The sequence below is a fragment of the Odontomachus brunneus genome, unplaced genomic scaffold (assembly GCF_010583005.1).
Source record: "Odontomachus brunneus isolate Ranch 3 - 2012 unplaced genomic scaffold, Obru_v1 Obru_scaffold_001, whole genome shotgun sequence".
NCBI lineage: Eukaryota > Metazoa > Arthropoda > Insecta > Hymenoptera > Formicidae > Odontomachus > Odontomachus brunneus.
This window is the reverse complement of record NW_022639451.1, coordinates 3,377,657-3,399,502: the sequence shown is the minus strand read 5'-3', so window position 1 is coordinate 3,399,502 and position 21,846 is coordinate 3,377,657. Positions and strand designations below refer to the sequence as shown.

Here is a 21,846-nt window from a genome sequence, read left to right as displayed (position 1 = left end):
CGAATAGAAAAATATTTTACTGCCAAGAAAAGTGATTACTTAGTTTACTTTATCTTCACAATTTTATCAATACAGAATATTTTCTTGATAATAATCTTAGAATATACTCATCACCAATTTGAGAAAAGCTCATTATCGTTACGTATGTAAAAAAAAAGAATTTATTATTTTTACAAGAATACTATAAAATTTTACTAAAGCAAGAATTGTTTTAACGTTAGATTATGTAGTAAGTTAATCGGGTTTTTGTTTTAATTTAATATTCTTTATTGACATAAATCTTTATTGACTAAATCTGCTAGAATTCATAATGTATTTTCAATAAATTTGACGCTTATGACGAGCTCATAATAGATTTGCGAATATGTAAACTCATGAAATACTTGAAACAAGCAACATTTATTTAAATGCAGTATATAGTTATTTGTGTGTACGCACAGGAAAATATCATTCTATTGCCAAGAAAAGTGCTCACTCAGTTTACTTGCCTTCTTTCAAGTAATGGTTATCTTTAATAAAAAATATTTTCTTGATATATAGTCTTAAAATATACTCATCAAATTTAGGAAACAAATCATTATCAATACAAATCATCACAATACAAATTTAGGAAAAAATCATCATCATATATTCCATAGTATGGAGTATATTTTGCTAATATTTTACAAATCAAAGAAAAAATTGCTCTATCCAGCAAGCAAATTCTTGCTTTAATTTAATAACTTAAGACATTAAATATCCTAATATCACTATATCACTAGATATCAATATATCCACCAGATATCTAAAAATATATATCTAACATCATTAGATACGGTAATGATATCACTAGAATTCAGAATGTATTGTAAATCAATTTGATGCTTATGATGAACTTATGATAGATTTATAAATAATATAATATAAATTTGTAAACGATATATAAATAATATGAGACTTGAAGCACACACTGAGAGAAAAATTAAATCAACAAATATTTCCTTGAATTCCTGGGTGCCATTAACATATTTATTTAAATCTACATTCTCTTCATTTGAACCAAATATTGTTTATTTAAATCAGATAAACAATATTTGATTTAAATAAAAAAATGTAGATTTAAGTAAATATGTTAATGGCACCCAAGGAAATATTTGTTGATTTTAATATAATTTTTCTCTCAATGCACACATTTACTTGAATGCAGTATGTGGTTTTGTGCGTGTATATATACGTAGATTATAATAAAACAAAGACCAGTCAAAAAAATTCATGTCGGGTTAAACAAACTTAATTTCAAAATTGTATACGTCCAACTATCCTAATTGTTCTAGCAGAATTCATCGTTTTTAAATCTCTTAAGTTTAAAGTTTAATTCGACAAGGCGATCATAAAGTTACCACGATACATTATTAAGTTTATTTATCGTCTAAACTATTTAATCTTTCAATCAGAAGTGTAATCTTATTTATTTACATGTTTAAATTGTATAATTAGTTGAACCTTTTGTAATTGAAAGGACTTCTATATTATACATACAACTATATTTCAGTTCCGTAAATATTTTATTGTTTGTTAAATATTGTAGCTGAAATTCCCACGTCACAGTTTGTTAATCTGATTCGATTTTTCTTTAGTTTAACCCCATTGCAGTACGCGCAACAAAACTTGCATAATTCTGAGACTTAGCTTTTCCTAACCGACTTTTTCTCGATGTAACAGTAACAAGGAGGAAAATAGCGCGATATTTTCCGTATGTTAAATAATGCGCATGAGATTTCCCGAGAGAACGAGGGAACATCGTCTCGACCACTGAAGTTTACAGTCGCTACTGTGTCTTTTTTACACGACTTTTTTCCAATGTAATTAAAAATACGTAGAAATTCTTCGATCGTAATATATGTGCACGCAATAATAGGTTGAAATAGTTCGCGTTTCATGACGATATCGCTAGAAAGTTATATTCTTTTTATTTACAATTTTTTAAAATATACAATTATATTTAAATTTTATTAACCCTTTATCGTTGACTGTACTTTGACATTCAAACGTCCATGTTAAAAGGATCTACGATTGTCGATCTGATTTGATTTTTAATCGACTCGACTGCAGTTTGCGCTAGAAGATTCGCATAAAAATACCTGCTTCTTGTCATCTGAATTTTTTTCCTACGAACCAAAGTAATAGTTTATATAACACGAAAAAGCTCTAAAAAATCTGTGCTAAATGTTTGTAAATATGATTTTTTATGTACAGTTATGACACTGTAACAAGTGAATATCAATCAAACTATAATGTTTAAAAGCCTATTAAGAAATAATCGTTTTTCGCGCTTTGACGTATTAACATCTTTAATTGGGAGTGTCCGTGTTAGACGTATGTTTTAATATACATACGTTAATATATCATACGTACGAATAAATGCACACTAACGCACTAGAGAAATAATCGTGACGTTGACTTTTTTCATATTTTTCGCATTTTTATATATTGATTATAGATTTTCAAGATCATTTTTAACCATTTTATCTTTAAGAAAATACTTAAGGAGACTGGAGGGTCAGATTGCTTGAAAATCGTGCTTGTTCTTTAACAATTTTTTATGACAAACTGAATGAATATGCAAAAGTATTATTTTGACATGTATTTATACAACATATTAAGAGAAGGAAAATATAATTTTGATGATCAAATAGTCAATATAAGTGTATGGTACATGTTAAAATATATTTCGTTTTTCTTTTCAAGGTCGTCATTTTGTAATATCTTGACTCTCGGTGATTCAATTAAGTTGAATTTTAGATAGAAAATTTCCGTAAGCTTGTCATTATCGTGTGAACTACTGACAAATTCATGAAAATATTTAATTTTGAAATATTAATTTTTTACTATAAAAGAACTGAAAATTTAATAATATTCCATTAAGATATTTGCAATTTTGTTAATTTTTACTCAATTTCTATTATAGTGGTTCACACGATAACGTCAAAATAATATTTTCGCATATTCATTCAGTTTGTCATAAAAAATTGTGAAAGAGCAAGCATGATTTTCAAGCAATCTGACTCTCCAGTCCCCTTAATCAAGCACCGAAGAAAATATAAAAAATGCATAAAATATTAGTTACTTTAAATATTAATTAAAATATTAATCATTACAGCTGTCATATACTTCAACCGTTACCATGATTTGCGTACTTTATATATTAATTTCTTGAAAACTGAATGCTCAACGATCTTGTAATTCCTTCATAATATTTCCACAGGTCTGTTTTATTGTCTTTTTCGTTAAAACCGTAAAAGAGTAATTCAGTAGAAAACATGATATCGGACGTTTTCATACTTCTGATACATATAAATAATGCTAACTTCGACTTCAATTATCTCAAAGCTTCGGCTAATTTTTTTCTAATTGCACATACGTATCGGTTGTGTTCCGATCAATATGCTGTTAATATTTGAAAAATTCCTAAAAAAGATTGATTTATGATACAGCTACAGCTTAATTACACGCACCTCCTCGAAAACGAAAGAAGCTCAAGTGAATTATTGCTCGGAACTTGAAGCGACCCGATGTGTGGAACGATCGGGCGACACGGTCGGTGAAATGAAAATTTCTAGTTAGAAGCTGCTACAATAATGCACTCGGCGCTGGTACGCGCCATCGCCTCCGCTCCGTCCTGGCGGAACGCACCGCGTGAGTGAGGTACCGTTTGAAAACACCACGAAGCAAATTCCGCGCGCGTCGTTCCGCGACACGGACGATCGCTCGACGTTCGCGATTCTCCGGGGAAAAACGTATAAGGGAAATTAACGGAGCGATTTCTCTAATTAAGTACGACGCGTCCGCCGAAGGTGCGTTTTAATCGGAACAACATGTATCTGTCAACATGATTGTGCGCGTCGTGCAATTATTATCTCTTTCAGAGTGTACGCAATTATTATCTGCTTCAGGGTGTAGGGTAAACTCGGATAAGGTGGCCATACTTTTTTAAAATGTAAAAAAAGTACATTTCTTATTGTTATTTCTTAATAGCGTTTGGCACATTACTTCACCGAAGTCTACAGTACGTAATACCATCAGAGTTGGAAGGAAAGTACTTCATTGAAATTATTTATTACAAAAATATCAAAACATTAGTATCGACCATCTTATCTAAATTTTTTAGATAAGATGGTCATAACTTTAATAGATGGCCCATACATATTTTATGTTCAAGTTTCTGTACCTACACGGAAAAAAATAATTTGCTGCAGCAACAAATTAATTTGCTACATATGGAAAGTTAAATATAATTCGCTGTGTTAGCTACTTTTCCTTTACTGCAGGAATCTATTTTCTTGCTATGATAACAAGAAAATATGTTCCTACAACAAGAAAAATGGCTAACGTAGCAAATTTGCTACAGATGGACAACTAAACATAATTTAGCTTAATTTAACTGCTAATTTAACTGCTTTAGCTTTTTTTTTTGTTGCAGAAGCAGATTTTCTTGTTGTCATAGCAAGGAAATTGGCTCCTGCAGCAAATAAAAGATGGCTAATACAGCAAATTATGTTTAGTTGTCCATATGTAGCAGATTTTTTCCGTGTATCAATTCGGCGCGTGCGTTTGACACTACAAACATTATTATCCTCACCTTCATAGACATTTGCACAAAACATCTAGCATCGGCTCTTAATAGCCTTATTTCTGTCAAAATCTAGGTGTTATCTATAGAGAGCCTTAATGATACTTATTTTTGTACCTGTTATTTTATAAGATAATGGAAAAAACATAATTTAACATATTTATTTTAATATAGGATATTTAATATATATTATTTGTGAAAAATATACATATAAAATAGAAACTTCTATTACAAAACTTAAATTCTAAATGCAATTTTTTGATTAAAATAAATTGCACATAAGATTTAATTACTGTAATATTGAAATTTTGGAGATATAACGACTTTCATATTATAAATGTTCATAGAATGATTGTGGACTGTCTTACCTAAATACGAGTGAAAGCCATAGTATTTATAAATAAATAGCGAAAACGAAAACAAAAATGCATGTTATATTATAATTTACATATCTATTTTATGTATCTAACATTGATAGCTTAACTGTAATTTATTTGACGTTACAGAAAATTTTAGTAAAGTTTAGGAGAGAAATTGAGAAATGAGAAATTTTACAAATAGTCAAAAATAAAAATATGATATAATATTCATAATCTTGCTATTTCGAAAAATGTACGCACATACACTACGATAAATATCGATTATCTTTGTGAGTGATTACACAAACGTAATGTTTTGTAATTATTAGAGAAATTACAGTCTTTGGCCATCTTTTCCAGTATGGCCATAATACCCGAGTTTACGTGGATTCGTTTTGGAAGTTTTATATTTTCTTTATATTATAAAAAAAAATCATCGAAATAACTTGAATTTAATCAATTGAACTTATCGTCACAGACGAACTTAATTCCCTCAGGAAAATGTTGATATTCTTTTCAATCTCTTATTTGTGATATAAACTTGAAATTTATCTCAAAATGAGGCGATCCTAAAACTGACCTAGAACATATTATTGACTATATCTATCACTCGATTAATTTAATTTACTTTCAAAGACAAACTAATTAACTTGATTCTTTCAGGAAAATTTTGATATTCTTTTTAATCTCATATTTGTGATACAAACTCAAAATTTAGCTCAAAATGAAATAATACTAAAGCTGACCTAGAACATATTATTGTTCTATATTTATCGTTAGATTTATTTAATTTATTTTTAGAGACAAACTAATTAACTTGATTCTCTCAGAAATATGTTTATACTCTTCTTAATCTCTTATTTGTGACACAAACTGGAGATTTAGTTCAAAATGAGACGATCCTGACTCAGAACATATTATTGGCTATATTTATCATCAGATTTATTTAACTTACTTTTAGAAACAAACCAATTAATTCCTTCATGAAAATTATAATATTCTTTTTATTTGTGACACAAATTCAAAATTTATGCTGATGTTGAAATTTATATATCAGAATATCAATCTGATTTCATTTAGATTCAATTTTATTCGAATGAAATTTATGCGAGAAAATTTGCACAACCCTGACGCTTGGTTCTTTTTATTTAATTTTTTTTAAATATACGATTATATTTAATGAATATTTTGATATTCAAACATCTATATCAGAAGTATCTACGATTGTCGATCTGATTTGATTTTTAGTTAGTTTAACTCGATTACAGTTTGCGCTACAAGATTTGCATAACGATATCTGGTTCTTGTCATCTGAATTTTTCCGAACCAAACGAGCTGAGATTTCTGATTTCACTACCTCTTAGTAACTAGTTTCTCCGTTTCTGTTTTCCCAGCGAGTCGGACATGGCGCCGAATGCGGAGGAGGAGCTGTTGGTCGTGAAGCCATGGGGGCCGCAGCCGGAAAAGGTAAGGTGGAAACGATGTTAAGTAAATCACCGGCAAAGTAACGTTGAAAGAGAGACAGAGAAGACGATTGTGTCGCGTGTCGGTCCGCTAGGGCGTGTGTAAACGGGCGCGGAAACTTTATGATGTAACTCGAGTCGCATTAAACGGCCGTTTCACGCACGCCAGCGAGCGAGCCAGGATGTTTTCGATTAGCATATCTTTCAGCTTTGAGTAAATATAGAGGAGGCAAGCTGGGGCGGCAGCAGCGACGCAGCCGATGCACACTTGTTTTGCTCCTCTACGCTGTGAGAACTCCATCACCCCGGCTCCTCAGTTGACATGCGACAAGAAATGGAACATTAAGAGAACGGTTGGCGGGCTGACTGACTGGCTTGCTGGCTGGCTGGCTGGTTGACTGGCTGCTTGGCTCGCTGGTTAGTTGGTTGCTTCGTTGGCTGGTTGGTTGGTTGGTTGGTTGGCCTTTCAAGCTGAAGTAGCAAAGTCACTTTCCGCCTTGACCTTGTCGCTAACGGCACACGCGTGTACAACTTGATCGCGCGCGTATACAGTAACACGCGAATATTCTCCCGTCTGATACTTCTACTAACAGAGATACTTGTAGTATCAGAGATCCTTGTGGTATCAAGGACAATTCCATAGAAATTTCTCAAGATTTTTCAGATACAGATCTCGATTATAAGACCCAAATTTGTCCCAAAATTGATTATCTCGCCATGATATCGAATTGGTAATCGCATGTTTGCCCAAAATATATAGGTTCTTTATCTAGAATCTACACAGAAATATTATGAAAACTCGCGCTTCTTTCAGTCGGTAGTTGTAAGAAAATTTGCCAAATATTTCTATGCACAGCATAGATTCCGATCAGATTATCCAAACTTGCTCCAAGTAAATGCATTGTATGCGATATCAATTAGGAATTCCATTCTTATTCTAACTATAGAAAATTTTCTGGTACTTAATTGAAATCTATTTCAATTTCGTAAATAATTCGAGTTGTGATTCAAAGTGGAAACACAAATAAATAGAAGGGAGTTTGCGTAGAAAGAGTGAATGGAAGAGAAAAGACATGGACAGAATGATAAAGTAAAATAAAAAAGTAAAAAAATTAATACTTTTATAAATATAGCTTATAGAAATATAAGATCTGTCCTTTTTCAAATATAAATTATTGTATGGATATTCTTACAGTTTGGTGATTGTTGATTGTAAATAACTACAATATTTCAAAATTAAATATTTAAATGTTTAATGTGACGTTAAAGTTTTATATTCGAAGTAAAAACAACAATTAATAATTAGATTTAACAAATTTAAAAACACAAAATAAAAGGATTAGAGGTAAGAGTATTTAAGAGCCAGGCACAGGTGAAAAAGTGCAATTAATATATTACAATTATATAAATATATAAATTTACGTTTCGACCCGATTTGAGTCCTTTTCAGAAAATTAAGTTCAGACAGTTAAGAAAGAATTGAAGGTCAAGCACAAAAAGAAAAACGCACGCAAATAAAATTAATAAAATTAACAAATTTAATTAAAAACCGTTTAATTGATGAACTTTGCAGATTAAATTAAAGGCTATTTAATTTTGACGTTAAAAAAAGTGAAAAGGGAAATTTCGGACATTATCAGAGTCAAAGTAGAAGTAAATTGTATCATTATAATTAAACCTACCTTGCTAACTTAGCTAATTGATGAACTTTGCGGGTTAAATTAAAGGCTATTTAATTTTGACGTTAAAAAAAGTGAAAAGGGAAATTTCGGATATTATCAGAATCAAAGTAGAAGTAAATTGTATCATTATAATTAAACCTGCCTTGCTAACTTAGCTCCTACTACATTGTAGAAAGTTTAACATTGGACCAAAATTTCGACTCAGAAATCTTCGATTGAATCGATTGAATGTTTATATAAGTTTATATAAGTTTGTACGTTTATATAAGCTTATATAAATAATCAATTAATACTTATATAAGTTTAATTAAACCGAAATTATAGAAAGCTCCTTTGAATAACTATCAGTAAGATTTGAAAAGGCAAATAAGGAGCAAGCACAGATGTCTTAGCTATTAAATACTAATATTACTTTAATATTAATATGAAAGTGGGGAGGTTCCAGGTTCGAGTCCTGGCGAAGACAGTTTTTTCGCAACATACATAATGAATCTATCTGAGTCATTTATTTAATGGGGGTTTTGGGAATTTTAAAATATATATATAAAAAATTAGGACTCAAGGATCGGTCTAAGTATGAAAGATTGATTCGCCGTGTACGATAATCGAAGAAAAAATTTCGATACATGCGTTTGACATGCTGGATATTTTATCATCCCACTCTGTGCTTGCTCCTTATTTGCCTTTTCAAATCTCACTAAAAGTTTAATTAAATTCAATTAAAATTAAAAGTTTAGTAAATTCAATTATTAATTGTTGTTGTTTACTTTGAATAGAAAACATCACATTAAACGTTCAAATATATTGTATATTTAATTTTGAAGTATTGTAGTTATTTACAATCAAGTATAAATTACTTATATAAACAGTCAATCAACTGCTTATATAAGTAGTTAAGTAATTAACCGGCTAAGTTAATCAATTAAACAGTCTTTAATCAAATTTGCCAAGTTCAATTATTAATTGAACGATCTTTAATTCCCTTCGTTCATAACAATTGTCAATCGAACGGTGCTTAATTAAATTCATTGTGATTAATAGTTAATTGAATGGTCTCCAATTGCATTGGCTTATATTGGTCGTTAATTAAACACGTCAATTAATGAAATAAGTAATTAATTACTCGCTACCCTGTTTGTGGCGTTGGAAATACTGTGTCTTATCGTGGGCTCGCGCGACTAACATTGCAATTACACAGACCTGCATGGTTTTGTTAATTGGGATTTGACAATGTTTTCTTACGTAATTTTTTGCGCTGAATCCGAATCTGGTCGCAGAGTTTCGAATCAAAATTTCGAAATATCGTAACTTAAAACTGCCAAAAAAGCCATTTTCAGGCATATTTTAAATCAACTTAAAAATTGAGAAAATTTTTTTGGTCAAAAGATTTTGAGGAGGCCGTATAGTAGTAAATGATACCGTTGATGGATTTGACAAAAAAAATTTTCTTAATTTTTAATTTAATATAAAATATGGTTAAAAACGGTTTTTTTGATAGTTTTAAGTTAGGATATCTCGAAATCCTGATGTAATAGAGCAATTCTGCAGACGGACTCGGATTCAGCGCAAAAAATTACGTAAGAAAACATTGTCAGATCCCAATCAACTTTAAACATCTCCAATTTTGCAGGCTTGTGTTATTAGCTAATAGACGGAGGAAAAGAGGGCGAGGGAGGGGAGGAAGTGATCTGCAAAACTGAATCTGTCCGCTTGCGAGAGAATCCCGCGAGTATCAATACACGTCGCGACAATTCACGTAACGAATGGCAATTCGGAATTTATCGCCGGGCAGCTTGATTAATCGTCTGTTGTGATAGCGATAATTCATAATTATTCATGGCCGATCTGATTAATCGCGGAGCGCGCCGCTTATCGCGCGTATTAATCCGATAAATCGCCCCGACGCTGCGACGCACTCTGCGTGATCGCGTACGCGCGCGTTTTCACTTCGGCGCGCGTGAAAGCCGCGCGAGATTTGCCCGCGAGTGCCGGCATCGAAATCACTCGATTCCGACGACGGAATGAAAATGGAAATCACACGTGCGCGCGCGCGCGCGGATGAGCTCGAAATTAGATCGACTGTGACGGGATGTAGCGTGCGTGACCCCGAAGGCATTTCATCGTCGCGGGAAAGTCCGGGACCGAGATTCGCGATTTCACTTAAATTGCGCGGAATGCGTAAGATAAAAACACACGCGAGACTAATGACTCTTATCGAAATCGTCCATTACCGGATCATCGAAAGTGCCAGCGAACGAGGTCCGATAATTGTATCGTCAAAATGTTATTCCTCGGCATTTCACGGTATTGTTAAGCGTCGGTTAATTGAGCAGCACTCGTGTGTGGACTAATTAATGAGCGAGCGTGGTTCACGAATGTGATTGTCATTGGATGACGAGTCTCTTACCGTCCCGACGCTGGGGATTCGTTGAACAAAGATAATAACGATAATAATAAACACTTTATTATGTATATGATGTCTTGATATGTGTAATACATACTACTGTGTCCAAAAAGTAAGACCAATTTAAAATTTTTTTTTTAATCTTTATTTATTATTCCAAATCTATTTCGTCGCCTTCAAAGTAATCTCCCTCAGACACAATACATTTATGCCAACGTTTTTTCCAACCCTACGGTTGGAAACCGTATTACGTGATGCATATAAACCCACACTGCAGTGATAGATATAAACCCACCATCTCACACTGCATTGGTTCTTTGAGACCATTTCGCTAAAAATTCGACCCATATCGTTCCACAACCACCATATTCACCTGATTTAGCACCGTGTGACTTCTGGCTATTTCTTAAACTCAAAAGACCGCTCCGGAGACACCGTTTTGACTCGATTGAAGAGATACAAACTGAATCGAAGAAAGTTTTGAAGGCCATTCCGGAAATCGACTTTAACAACTGTTTCGAGGGTTAGAAAAAACGTTGGCATAAGTATATTGTGTCTGAGGGCGACGATATTACTTTGAAGGCGACGAAATAGATTTGGAGTAATAAATAGAGATTTAAAAAAAAAATTTTAAATTGGTCTTACTTTTTGGACACAGTAGTATATGAAACGTAATAGAGTTGGTATAAACTTCTACTTGATCTGAACTTGTAGAGTAATACAAAGTGATTCACATAGCTCTTTACTGGATCGATTTGGAGTATGTATTGTATCAGAGAAACAACAAGATGCGAAAGGATTAACGAAAATATCAAACGAACACTCACTAATTGTTGTTGAGATATTCTTTTTCAACCAGAAGCATTTCGACTTAGTTTCAGAGAGCAGCACCTCAATGATAGCATTTGCTACCATTGGTTACCGCAGGTAGCATCTGAATCGCTCAACCTTTTTCCCCTTGTGCTTAATTTTTTTTTTTTTTGTTCGCGTACACTGCGGTTGTGGCCGATAGTTCGCGAAATGCCGCGTAGCGTTGCCATGATTATTACTGCGGTTTTGCATCGACAATACGATATATCCGCGTGGAGGGAACACGCGACCGCGCGAACTCGACCACGTCGTGAATGAATTTTTTGATTTCCCGTTCATTCTCTCGCGGTTATTTTCTCGTCGAATCGCTTGAACTTAAAAGCGCGCATCCTTCATAATTTCTATATACAGGATGTTCCAGACTCTCTTCTGCAATTTTTGTGGGAACGTAGAACGGATTGAGATGAACATAAAAGTTCTCTGTACCGAAATTCGCAATAATAGAGGTATTAATTAACCCTTTAAGGCGCATAATTCATGGAATATTCTAGTAACTTTTTTTTAATGAAATATTGTCAAAAACACTCTAAAAAGCACATTTATAAGGTTTCAACTGCCCGATCCTAAGTGGTCTCTATTAATACCAGTAATACTTAAAGGATTAAAGAAAATTGGTGAATGACCACGCACGATATGGTGGATAAACTGTAGTAGCTATGTGTGCTACTGTGTGCTTGTATATTAAGTCGAATTGAACAAAAAGGTTCTTTATCATTTTGCAAATAACCACAACGTTATAGATTTTTAGTTATTAATAAAAGAAAGTTGTTACATAAATATGCGATAATGTATCAGTCTCCTTTAATTAATATCTAAAAATCTATGCTGTCATTTGCAAAATAGTATAGAACTTTTTTATTCAGTTTGATCTAATATATAAGTATACAACAACAAACGGTGCCACTACAGTTCATCTATCATATCGCGCGTGATCTTCTTTAATTAATATCTCGAGATTTATTACAAATATCGCAAAATATGGAAGACTTTTATGTTCATCCGTTTTATATTCTCACAAAAATTGCGGAGGAGAGTCTAGGACACCCTATATATATGTATATAAAGTTATAATGATGTACAAGATGTTCAGTAACTTATAGAGGCGTCGCGGTGTATAAGTAGATTAGGTGAAACTGAATAAAATATTCATTTTACCATTTTGCGAATAACACGTAAAATTCTAAGTTATTAATCAAAGAAGATTCGTGAATGATCACGCACCATACGGTAGGTGAGCTATGTTATACAGGGTGTCCCGGATTACCTTCACAACCTCTCGTGAGGACGTAGAGCGGATTGAGATAAACACAAGAGTCTCATACCGTTTTGCGATATTCACAATAATAGTCGAAATATTAATGAAGATTGATGAATGATCACGCGCGATATGATAGATGAGCTGCAATGGTACCATCTGCCGTTGTATACTTATACATTAAGTCAAACTGAACAAAGAAGTCCTCTACCATTTTGCAAATGACCACATAGATTTTTAGATATTAATTAAAGAAAATTGTTACATGATTGTGTATCATAATGTACAAATTTTTTTTAATTACTGTATGTGAGGTTATATTGGTTTACAGTTGTGCACAATAATACACTAATCTTCTTTAATTAATAACTAAACATCATTTGAAAAATAATAGAAGATTTTTTTATTCAAATTAATCTGATATATAAGCATACAGTAGTAAATGTCGCCATCACAGCTCATCTATCATAGGATAAACTCGGCTATTATGACCATACCGGAAAGATGGCCATAGACTGTAATTTCTCTAATTATTGCAAAACATTACGTTTGTGAAATCAGTCACAAAGATAATCGATATTTATCGTAGTGTATGTGCATACATTTTTCGAAATAGCAAGATTATGAATATTATACTATAATTTTATTTTCAACTACCTGTAAAATTTCTCATGTGTGCACTAAAACTTGCTCTAACGTCGAATAAATTACAGTTAAGCTATCGCAATCAACATTAGACACATAAAGTAGGTGTGTAAATTGTAATACATGCATTTTTATTTTCGTTTTCACTATTTATTTCTACTGTTTGTTTACTATTATAACCGTCTTTCACTCACATTTTGAGTAAGATGGCCCACTATCATTCTAACATTTATAAAACGAAAGTCAATATTATATTTCAAAAATTATTTTCAATATTATAGTAATTAAATCTTATGTGCAATATGCCCAGCCAACACAGATTATCCCAGAATATTTCTGAAAATGCTATAAATCGTCCTAGAAGAATATTCTGAAATAAATATTCTAATATTATATATCTAATATTAATCTTAAATTATATATCTAATATTAATCTTAAATTATCTAATATTATATTATAGGAATATGAATCTTTTCTGTAATGGTAACTTGGAATATTCGTAATTGAATAATATTATGTATTCTGTATGGAATATTACCCGAATGTGATTTTTGAAATATTCAAAAATTTTGTACATTGGAATATTCGAAAAATAATCTTATATACTCAACCAGCACAATGTTCGTGGAAAGACCTATAAATCTTCTTATACGAATATTATGAAATGAATATTCCAATATCATTATAGGAATATGAATCTTCTCTGTTTAACCTGGAATATTTATAACTGAATAATACTATGTGCGTTTAATGGAATATTCGACAAAAATGACTTTTCAAATATTCAAGAAACCTTGTATATTCGAATATTCGGAAAATAATCTTGTAAGCATATGTGGTACACTCATTTTCATATATTGAAAAATTTGAAAGAGCTAATTGAAAATTTTTACTCTGTACTAAATGTAATGTACTAAATATAATGTACTTCGGTACATTAATAAAGAATACTTCGAAAGCGAATAAGCGCTTAAAGCAAACGGCACATATACCATTATAATAGTCGTTCTCATTAGTTAATAGCAGTGGCTCAGTAGGTAAGGCGAGTTCCTCAAGAACTAAAGATTTCAAGTCAAGTCTTACTGGAGTCAGCGATTTTTTCCAAGCAAATTATAAATGGAATTAATTAAATGGTACACCATTATAAAAAGATTGCAATAACTAGAGTCAACATTAGCAACCACAACAAATATTCTAGGATTAAAGATCTTCCTTTTTATTTAACAACTATTCTAACAAACTTTTTTCCCGGTGTAGAATATTCTTCGATCGAAAATTAAATCATGAATAGAATATTCTATGAATATATGTGGGAATATTCCCGAAGAATATTTAAGATAGTCCTTTTGAAAACATAAGAATATTCCCAGAATATTAATCTTCTTAAAAGAACTTTCTACGAATATACAATTTTTCCTACTGGAAGATCGGGAGATATTCTAGGAACGAATTTGTGCTGCTGGGTATTTTGATCAAAAATTTGATTTAGAATATAAGTTTTGTAATAGAAGTTTCTATTTTATATGTGTATTATATTTTTCACAAATAATATGTATTAAATATCCTATACTAAAATGAATATGTCAAATTATGTTTTTTATATTATTTTATAAAATAATAAGTACAGAATCTTGAACATAAAATGGGTCATCTATTCCTTATGGCCATCTTGTTTTAAAAATTTAGGAAAAATGGCCAATGCTCATGTTTTGATATTTTTGTAATAAATAATTTCACTGAAATATTTTCTTTTTAACTCTGATGGTATCATGTAGGCTTCAGTGATGTAATATACCAAGCGCTATTAAGAAATAACAATAAAAAATGTATTTTTCTTTGCATTTTAAAAATATTCTTTGATTAATAACTTAAAATTGGTTGTTCGCAAAATGGTAGAGAAATTTTTTGTTCAATTTGACTTAATCTATATATCGCGACTCCTCCGCGAATTGCAGAACACCCTGTATAATGTCTGCGCTAACGCCTGCGTGAAAAGTTGTCCGCGCGCGAATGAGACCGGGATAACATTCGGATGACGCGCGATCTTCCATTTGGTCCATTGATTAATTGACGACCGCTGAACACATTCTCCGGCGATCGCTTATTGCTACCAGTATTCAAGGCGAACTCGACCAACCGCTCTGGACCGTTTGATAAGCTTACACGCCGCATCGAAGCAGGGGAGAGGGAACGGGGAGGGGGAAACCGTACGTGTGCTTACGGGAACGATTCTCAATGTAATTGACTCATTTGAATAATTCATACACACTTCCGCGTGTACGCCAATAGCGGAATACTTCATAATTTATATATTCATAAACCGTAAGCATGAAAGTAAATCAATTTCACGTAATTTGTTCGTGTGGAATACAATGACCGCGTATTAACGAGGAAACACACGGCGATAAGAATCGCGACTTGATGATGAAACACTGAAAACCGAGAAAGGGAACAGAATGTGTGCATCTTCTTATTGTCACGGTCGAGGCGAATACGTTCACTTACGTAAGTTTGTACAGAAAAGAAAACATATTTAAAAGAAAAATGAAACACACACACATTTATAATCAGAGTTAGGTAAATCAATATCTTCTTTTAACTAAGTTTAAAGTTAATGGCTTATAGAATTAATTTAGCTAAATTAAAAGTTACATAAGCAAAAATTAATTTTATTAACGATTAAGTTGAAATATTAAACTACCTTATCGAAGTTAAAAGTTAATTACATAAAGCAATATGTTTTTTGCAATTCTTAATCATAGAATAATCGTAAAATTTGTATAATTATTATATATTATCATAATCATTACTAATTAACGAATATTTGCTGTCATCATTTTTTATATTTTCTACTGACATTATTTTTAATATTATTTTTAATATTTTGTATTCGTAAGCAGTTCACAATGTTGATGAATTATTTCAACTTTATAAAAAAAAGTCAATAAGTTAAAGTTAATGCATTTTAAGATAACTAGTTTAAATTAAAAGTTAACTCACTTAAAATTAACTAAATGAGGTTAAAAATTATTATTAACTTTTTAACTTAATTTTTAACCGATTAACTAGTTATTATCCACAACTCTCTCCCCTGTTTATAACATACATATATATTTTTTTTAATGTGCGTATTTTTACACTAAAAACAATTATTTTTTAAGTAAAAAGATATTCTCTTAGTACCATAGCTTTTCACGAAAAAACAATTACTCTATTTATTTAAATAAAAGAGGATTTAGATTTAAATACGTTATTATTATTCGCGATGAATAAATAGTTTTTATTTCTTAAATACTTTTTTCTTTTTATATAATATTTTATATGATATTTTATATAATATTTTAATATTTTATATAATATTTTATATAATATTTTAATATTTTATATAATACTTTTTTTCTTTTTATATAATATGTATTCTATATGTTTTCAGTTTCATGATACTAATACCTACTTAGCAAAAATATTAAAATAAATTGATATTAAAATTGATTTTATTATAATAACACAATACGATTATAATTAACATTAATACAAATTAACGCAGTTTACTGTTATGCTTAACACAAGTTAGCGCACAACGTTGTTACGTTATAAACATATTTATTTATTGTTTATGGGAGATACGTACCAATTCTCTTAATTACATAAGTTCGTCTTATTTAGGTTCGTCTGAATCTATATATACATATCCGTAAATTGACGCAAATCGAACGGCATGAACGATTGATTTTGATTATCGATTCGAGTTTGATTACGATACACATCCTCCTGTGAGCTTCAACTCCCACTTCGCTATTTATGAACAGCGAGAAAAGGCGATAATCACTATGATTCTATCGATTTACGATCGGAAGCGCCGTGAAATTAGCTGAGATACCTTCGTATCCTTCGACATGAATATTTCATACTCACAAGCGGCAATAATTCCCGCGCTAAATTCGAAATTCATACGATAGCGTACAACCGCGAGACGTGTCGCTATTCTAATTTAATGTAAATGAAGACGTTCCGTTCTATTGTTATTCGGTGGTTTCAGACGGACTTTGTTACACGGAAGCAATTGTATTTTTTATTTTCAATGTTTAACTTAACCGCGACATCTAATTCTCTTGGCGAATATTCATGGGATACACTCAAAAAAGAAGAGCTCTAGTTGTAAGATTCTATTAAATGTTCCCCTCTTTTATTTATTACAAAGTAATCTCAAATAACATTTTTCTAGGTGCACGATCATATATTTATTCAAATAAATATAATCTTACTCTTAGCAAGATTCTCTTATTATTTCATTTCGAAAGCATTCTTCTAAAATTGAAAAAAAATTCTAATGCTCAAAAAAAGAACTTTATTTGCAACATGTTATTTTCTGTAATCCCATATTCTAAGCGAGAACTTTTACTGAAAAACCATTCTTCTTATAAAATAAAGTGGACTATTAATTGAAAATGTGGATTCTAATATTTTTCTTTTAAATTAAAACGAATATATTTACTTTAAGAACGTTTACAGAACTTTCATACACTTATCAAGGAATAAAAAACAAATTTGTTAAAGTAATTATTTGAATATTGTAACTGGAACTTGAAGATGTAAGGAAACATTTTTTCTAAACATCTTTATTTTATTAATTATTAAATTAAAAATTTAAAGTTTAACGATAAGTAGGATGAGCGTCAGCTACTGGAAATGTTTTAATCTCGAATAAAATAAAAAGATTCTCAAGATATATATACAATCAAAATGGAAAAATTAAAGGCAAGTTAGATCCTACACTGTTATTGGCTTCTTATTAAAACAAGACGCGACAAACAAGACTAAATTCCTCAAACTTTAAGCCTTCTTGTATCTCTAAATAAAGATAAATATGGACGAAGAAGCACTTGAGAGTGTTTGAGTATACTTGTAAAATTATCCAAAAGTTCCTTTTTCTCCTGATGATTAAAAATTGTCATATAATAAATGGCGAAATAATGCATGCAAACAAAACAGATTTATTTCATCATTTCACATGTCTTATTTTATCATATTTATTGATCATTAGGGGAAAAGAATATCTTTCGAACAATTTTACAAATATGCTCAAACAATCTCAAATGCTCTTTCGTGCATATTTATCTTTATTTAAAAATGGCACGCAATTTTCGTCAGCGTGTTATTCCTCACTTCTTACGCCACAAATTCAACATATGACTATACAACTATTCACAATTCAACTATGACTGGCAAGGAGCTTTAAAAATATTGTGCTTAGAATATTTTCCTTTTGATCCTAGGAGAATTCTCTCTTGAAGCCGTATACAAGAGGAAAATCCTCAGGATTCCATTAATGAGATGAGATTATATTTTTTGGATATTGGTTAACGCGTCACCTAAAGATACCTTTGCATGAAATAATCGATCTGTTCGCAGGAACGCTTGAGACCACCCACGTACAACGCCGAGGATTACGCGATCGCGCTAAGACGATGGGGAAGACGTCCGTTGGGGGCCGTACAGGACTCTCAAGGTACTTTGCCGTCGACAACCAGTTCGAGTTCCGGTTACGCATCCGGAAGTGGCGAAATGACCTTGAGACAGTTCACGTCGGTCAGCGAGCTGCTGAATAAACTCCGCGCCGACCTCAGACTCGCCTTTCCCAGGTAAGTGCTCGTCAATCAAACCTGAATCTCAATTGATTCGATGTTTTCCTTTTGTTCAAATTAACGTTTAGTGCAAATAATACAGATCCTTAAATTATATTAAGATATACCGATCTTTACGCACTTTGGTTAAGAACATTAAGAAAGACTACATCAAAAAAAGAACTTAAAAAGAATCTTTTTACACGCTTAACATATAAATTAAAAACCAAACCATTTTTAAGAATAAAAGTTAGTTAATTGAATATCAGCAATGAATATTTAATAAGCGAATGTACCGGTATCTAAACATCTGTTTTACATAATGAATTTTTAATAGGTCAACAAATTAAATATGTGAAAATATATATCATTTTAATTGACGGTTGTTTATTTTTTGCAATTTAAAACAGCTTAATTAATTTTATAAATAATTCTAAATCTTATAAATAATTCGTTACTTCTTATTGCGAATGTTAATTTGGCCAAATGCCAATTTGGCTAGAATATCCTTATGCTGATAAATAAAGTAATTAATTATTTTACAAAAAGCATAAGTTTATAGCAGCAAATATTTGGATATTGCAACTGGAAGATATATATTGTCGTAATTCTTTCTTTTAGAATAAAATTGTTTCCTTACATCCTCTAGTTCTAGTCACGATAAATTTAAATAATTGCTCCTACAAACTTGTTTTTCTTTTTTAATAAGTGTAAGAGGATTTATTATTATTAGTATTTTTCTTAATTCCCATACACCTTTGATATTTGACGAGATTCGTCCAAAAATGCCGAAAACAGGTCGATTGCCGGCTGCTGGACGTTTCGCCCCGTATTGAAGCTTTGACTGTTCTAATTTGAAGTCAGCAATATCCAGGATTAGGTGTTGATGCGTTGATGCTTTTACCAAGCTGACCATCTCAGCGCGACTCAGCTTAACTAAATCGTTCGTTCATCATACTCTCTCTCTCTCTCTCTCTCTCTCTCTCTCTCTCGATTCGCGATATAAATCGCGCGCGTACAAAGTGCGACGTGTGAGGTGTTCGCGCTGTTGGCTATGGAGCGATTAAACACGGAGCACACGTCGCCGCGGCAACATTCTCTGCCCGTGCGCCGTCCGGACGCGCGAAATGATTAAGAGAATTGCGCGTTATCGTTAGGATTTTTCTCACTACCTGTCGATGCTTCGCGCCGCCGCCGGTCAGAAGATCGATGGTGTTTGTTTCGCGCCGAGGCGCTCCAGGCACGCGCGGATATATTGATTCGTGGCGTGCTTAGTCGCGCTCGCTCGTATTCAGCATGTCTGCTTAGCTAGCCCCCCTCCCCTCATTTAATCTGAAACGAACAACGAAATTATATAATTATGCGCTACCCGAAAATAACACGTCAAAATTTTACGCTCCATCTATTACGCCAGAAAAAAATGTTTGAAGGCCAGGTGGACGACAAGTCAGCCGCTCTCCCATCATCCAATAACAAGTTGTCCAACAAAACAAGTATGTTGTTGGAATTATGCGCTTTTATATTCAGGCAATTTTTATTTTTGTGCTGCGACTCTTAAGAGACTTCTTTCTTGACGTAAAAAATAAAATTGTCACAGAATTTCTTTAAAATAGAAAATATTGTCAATTCAATTATACGCGAGAGAAATTTTTCAATAAGAAATTAACAAACGAATATTCGATCAAATGTTCGATCAAAGTACCGATTAATTTTTGTATCCGATGAGGAAACATCCAATAAGAAATATCGGTTCATAAATCTTTGATTAGTTTATCTGGTGAAATGCTATTATGATTGTAAGCATTCGGTTAAATTTAATTGGATATCCTCGGATATAAAAATTTATCAGTATTTTGATCGGAAATATCCGTTTGTTAATTTTTTGTCGGATAATTTCTCTCAGTGCACAATGAATCTGCGATTTGTATGCTTTTATATACAGGGTGTCCCATAATGATTAGTAAATCTTGGAAGGAGTGAAAGAAGGTGGAATTTTGGTGGAACTAAAAGTTCCTTTTCCACTTTTGGCTTAAGCCATTTTTTACCGAGTTATTAATTCTTGAAGTTTCCCAATGAGAAAACGCGCTATCATATTACGCAGGTGCGTCGCGCACTCCCTCGTCTTTGCCCGGGTTACATTGCTTCTGTTAAGATTTTGCCAAATTCATTAATACATGAATAAATAAATAAAAACAGTTAGAAATCGATCAACTGATTAGTTTGTTTGAAAAAATTATTTATACATTGTCCGAAATTAATAAATACATAAAGAATTGATGTCAATTATATCTTTTTACGTTTATCATCATTTGAAAAAATAAATACATAAATAATTAATTAATTATTATTTAAATTAATTAATTTATTATTTTAGAAAGTAATAAAAACGTAAAAAGACACGATAGGACATCAATAAAATTTATGTATTCATTAATTTCGGACAATGTATTAATAATTTTCTGAAATAAATAAATTAATTAATCGATTTCTAACTGTTTTTATTTATTCGTTCAGGTTTTTTTTAGAAAGGAATTGAGGTGGAAGAAAAAAAGTTTAAATGCAATTCTTTAATTTAAAAATAACCAAATATTTAAAGTAATGTAATATTTAAGTAATGTAATATTTAAAGCAATGTAACCCGGGTAAGGACAAGGGGTGGCACGATGCGCGACGCACTTGCGTAATATAGTAGCACGCCTTCTCATTGGGAAACTTCAAGAGTTAATAACTCGGTAAATAATGGCTTGAGCCAAAAGTGGAAAAGGAACTTTTAGTTCAAAATTCCACCTTTTTTCACTCCTTTCGAGATTTACTAATCATGGGACTCATATGGGACACTCTATATAGGTTATTTTGAAAAAAAGGTTGTGGTATATATATATATATATATATATATATATATATATATATATATATATATATATATATATATAT

At 31.7% G+C, this 21,846-nt stretch overlaps 1 protein-coding gene across 5 annotated transcripts in view; it reads left to right on the top strand.

The window, feature by feature from the left end:
• Positions 1 to 21,846, top strand: part of LOC116840557 — a 149,532-nt gene that overhangs the window by 81,749 nt on the left and 45,937 nt on the right. For all 5 annotated transcript variants that reach the window (XM_032807390.1, XM_032807399.1, XM_032807409.1 and 2 more), the window contains 2 exons: positions 6,363 to 6,435; positions 18,701 to 18,930. In XM_032807390.1, coding sequence (XP_032663281.1) covers positions 6,363 to 6,435; positions 18,701 to 18,930 — 303 coding nt within the window. The remainder of the gene's footprint in view (positions 1 to 6,362; positions 6,436 to 18,700; positions 18,931 to 21,846) is intronic.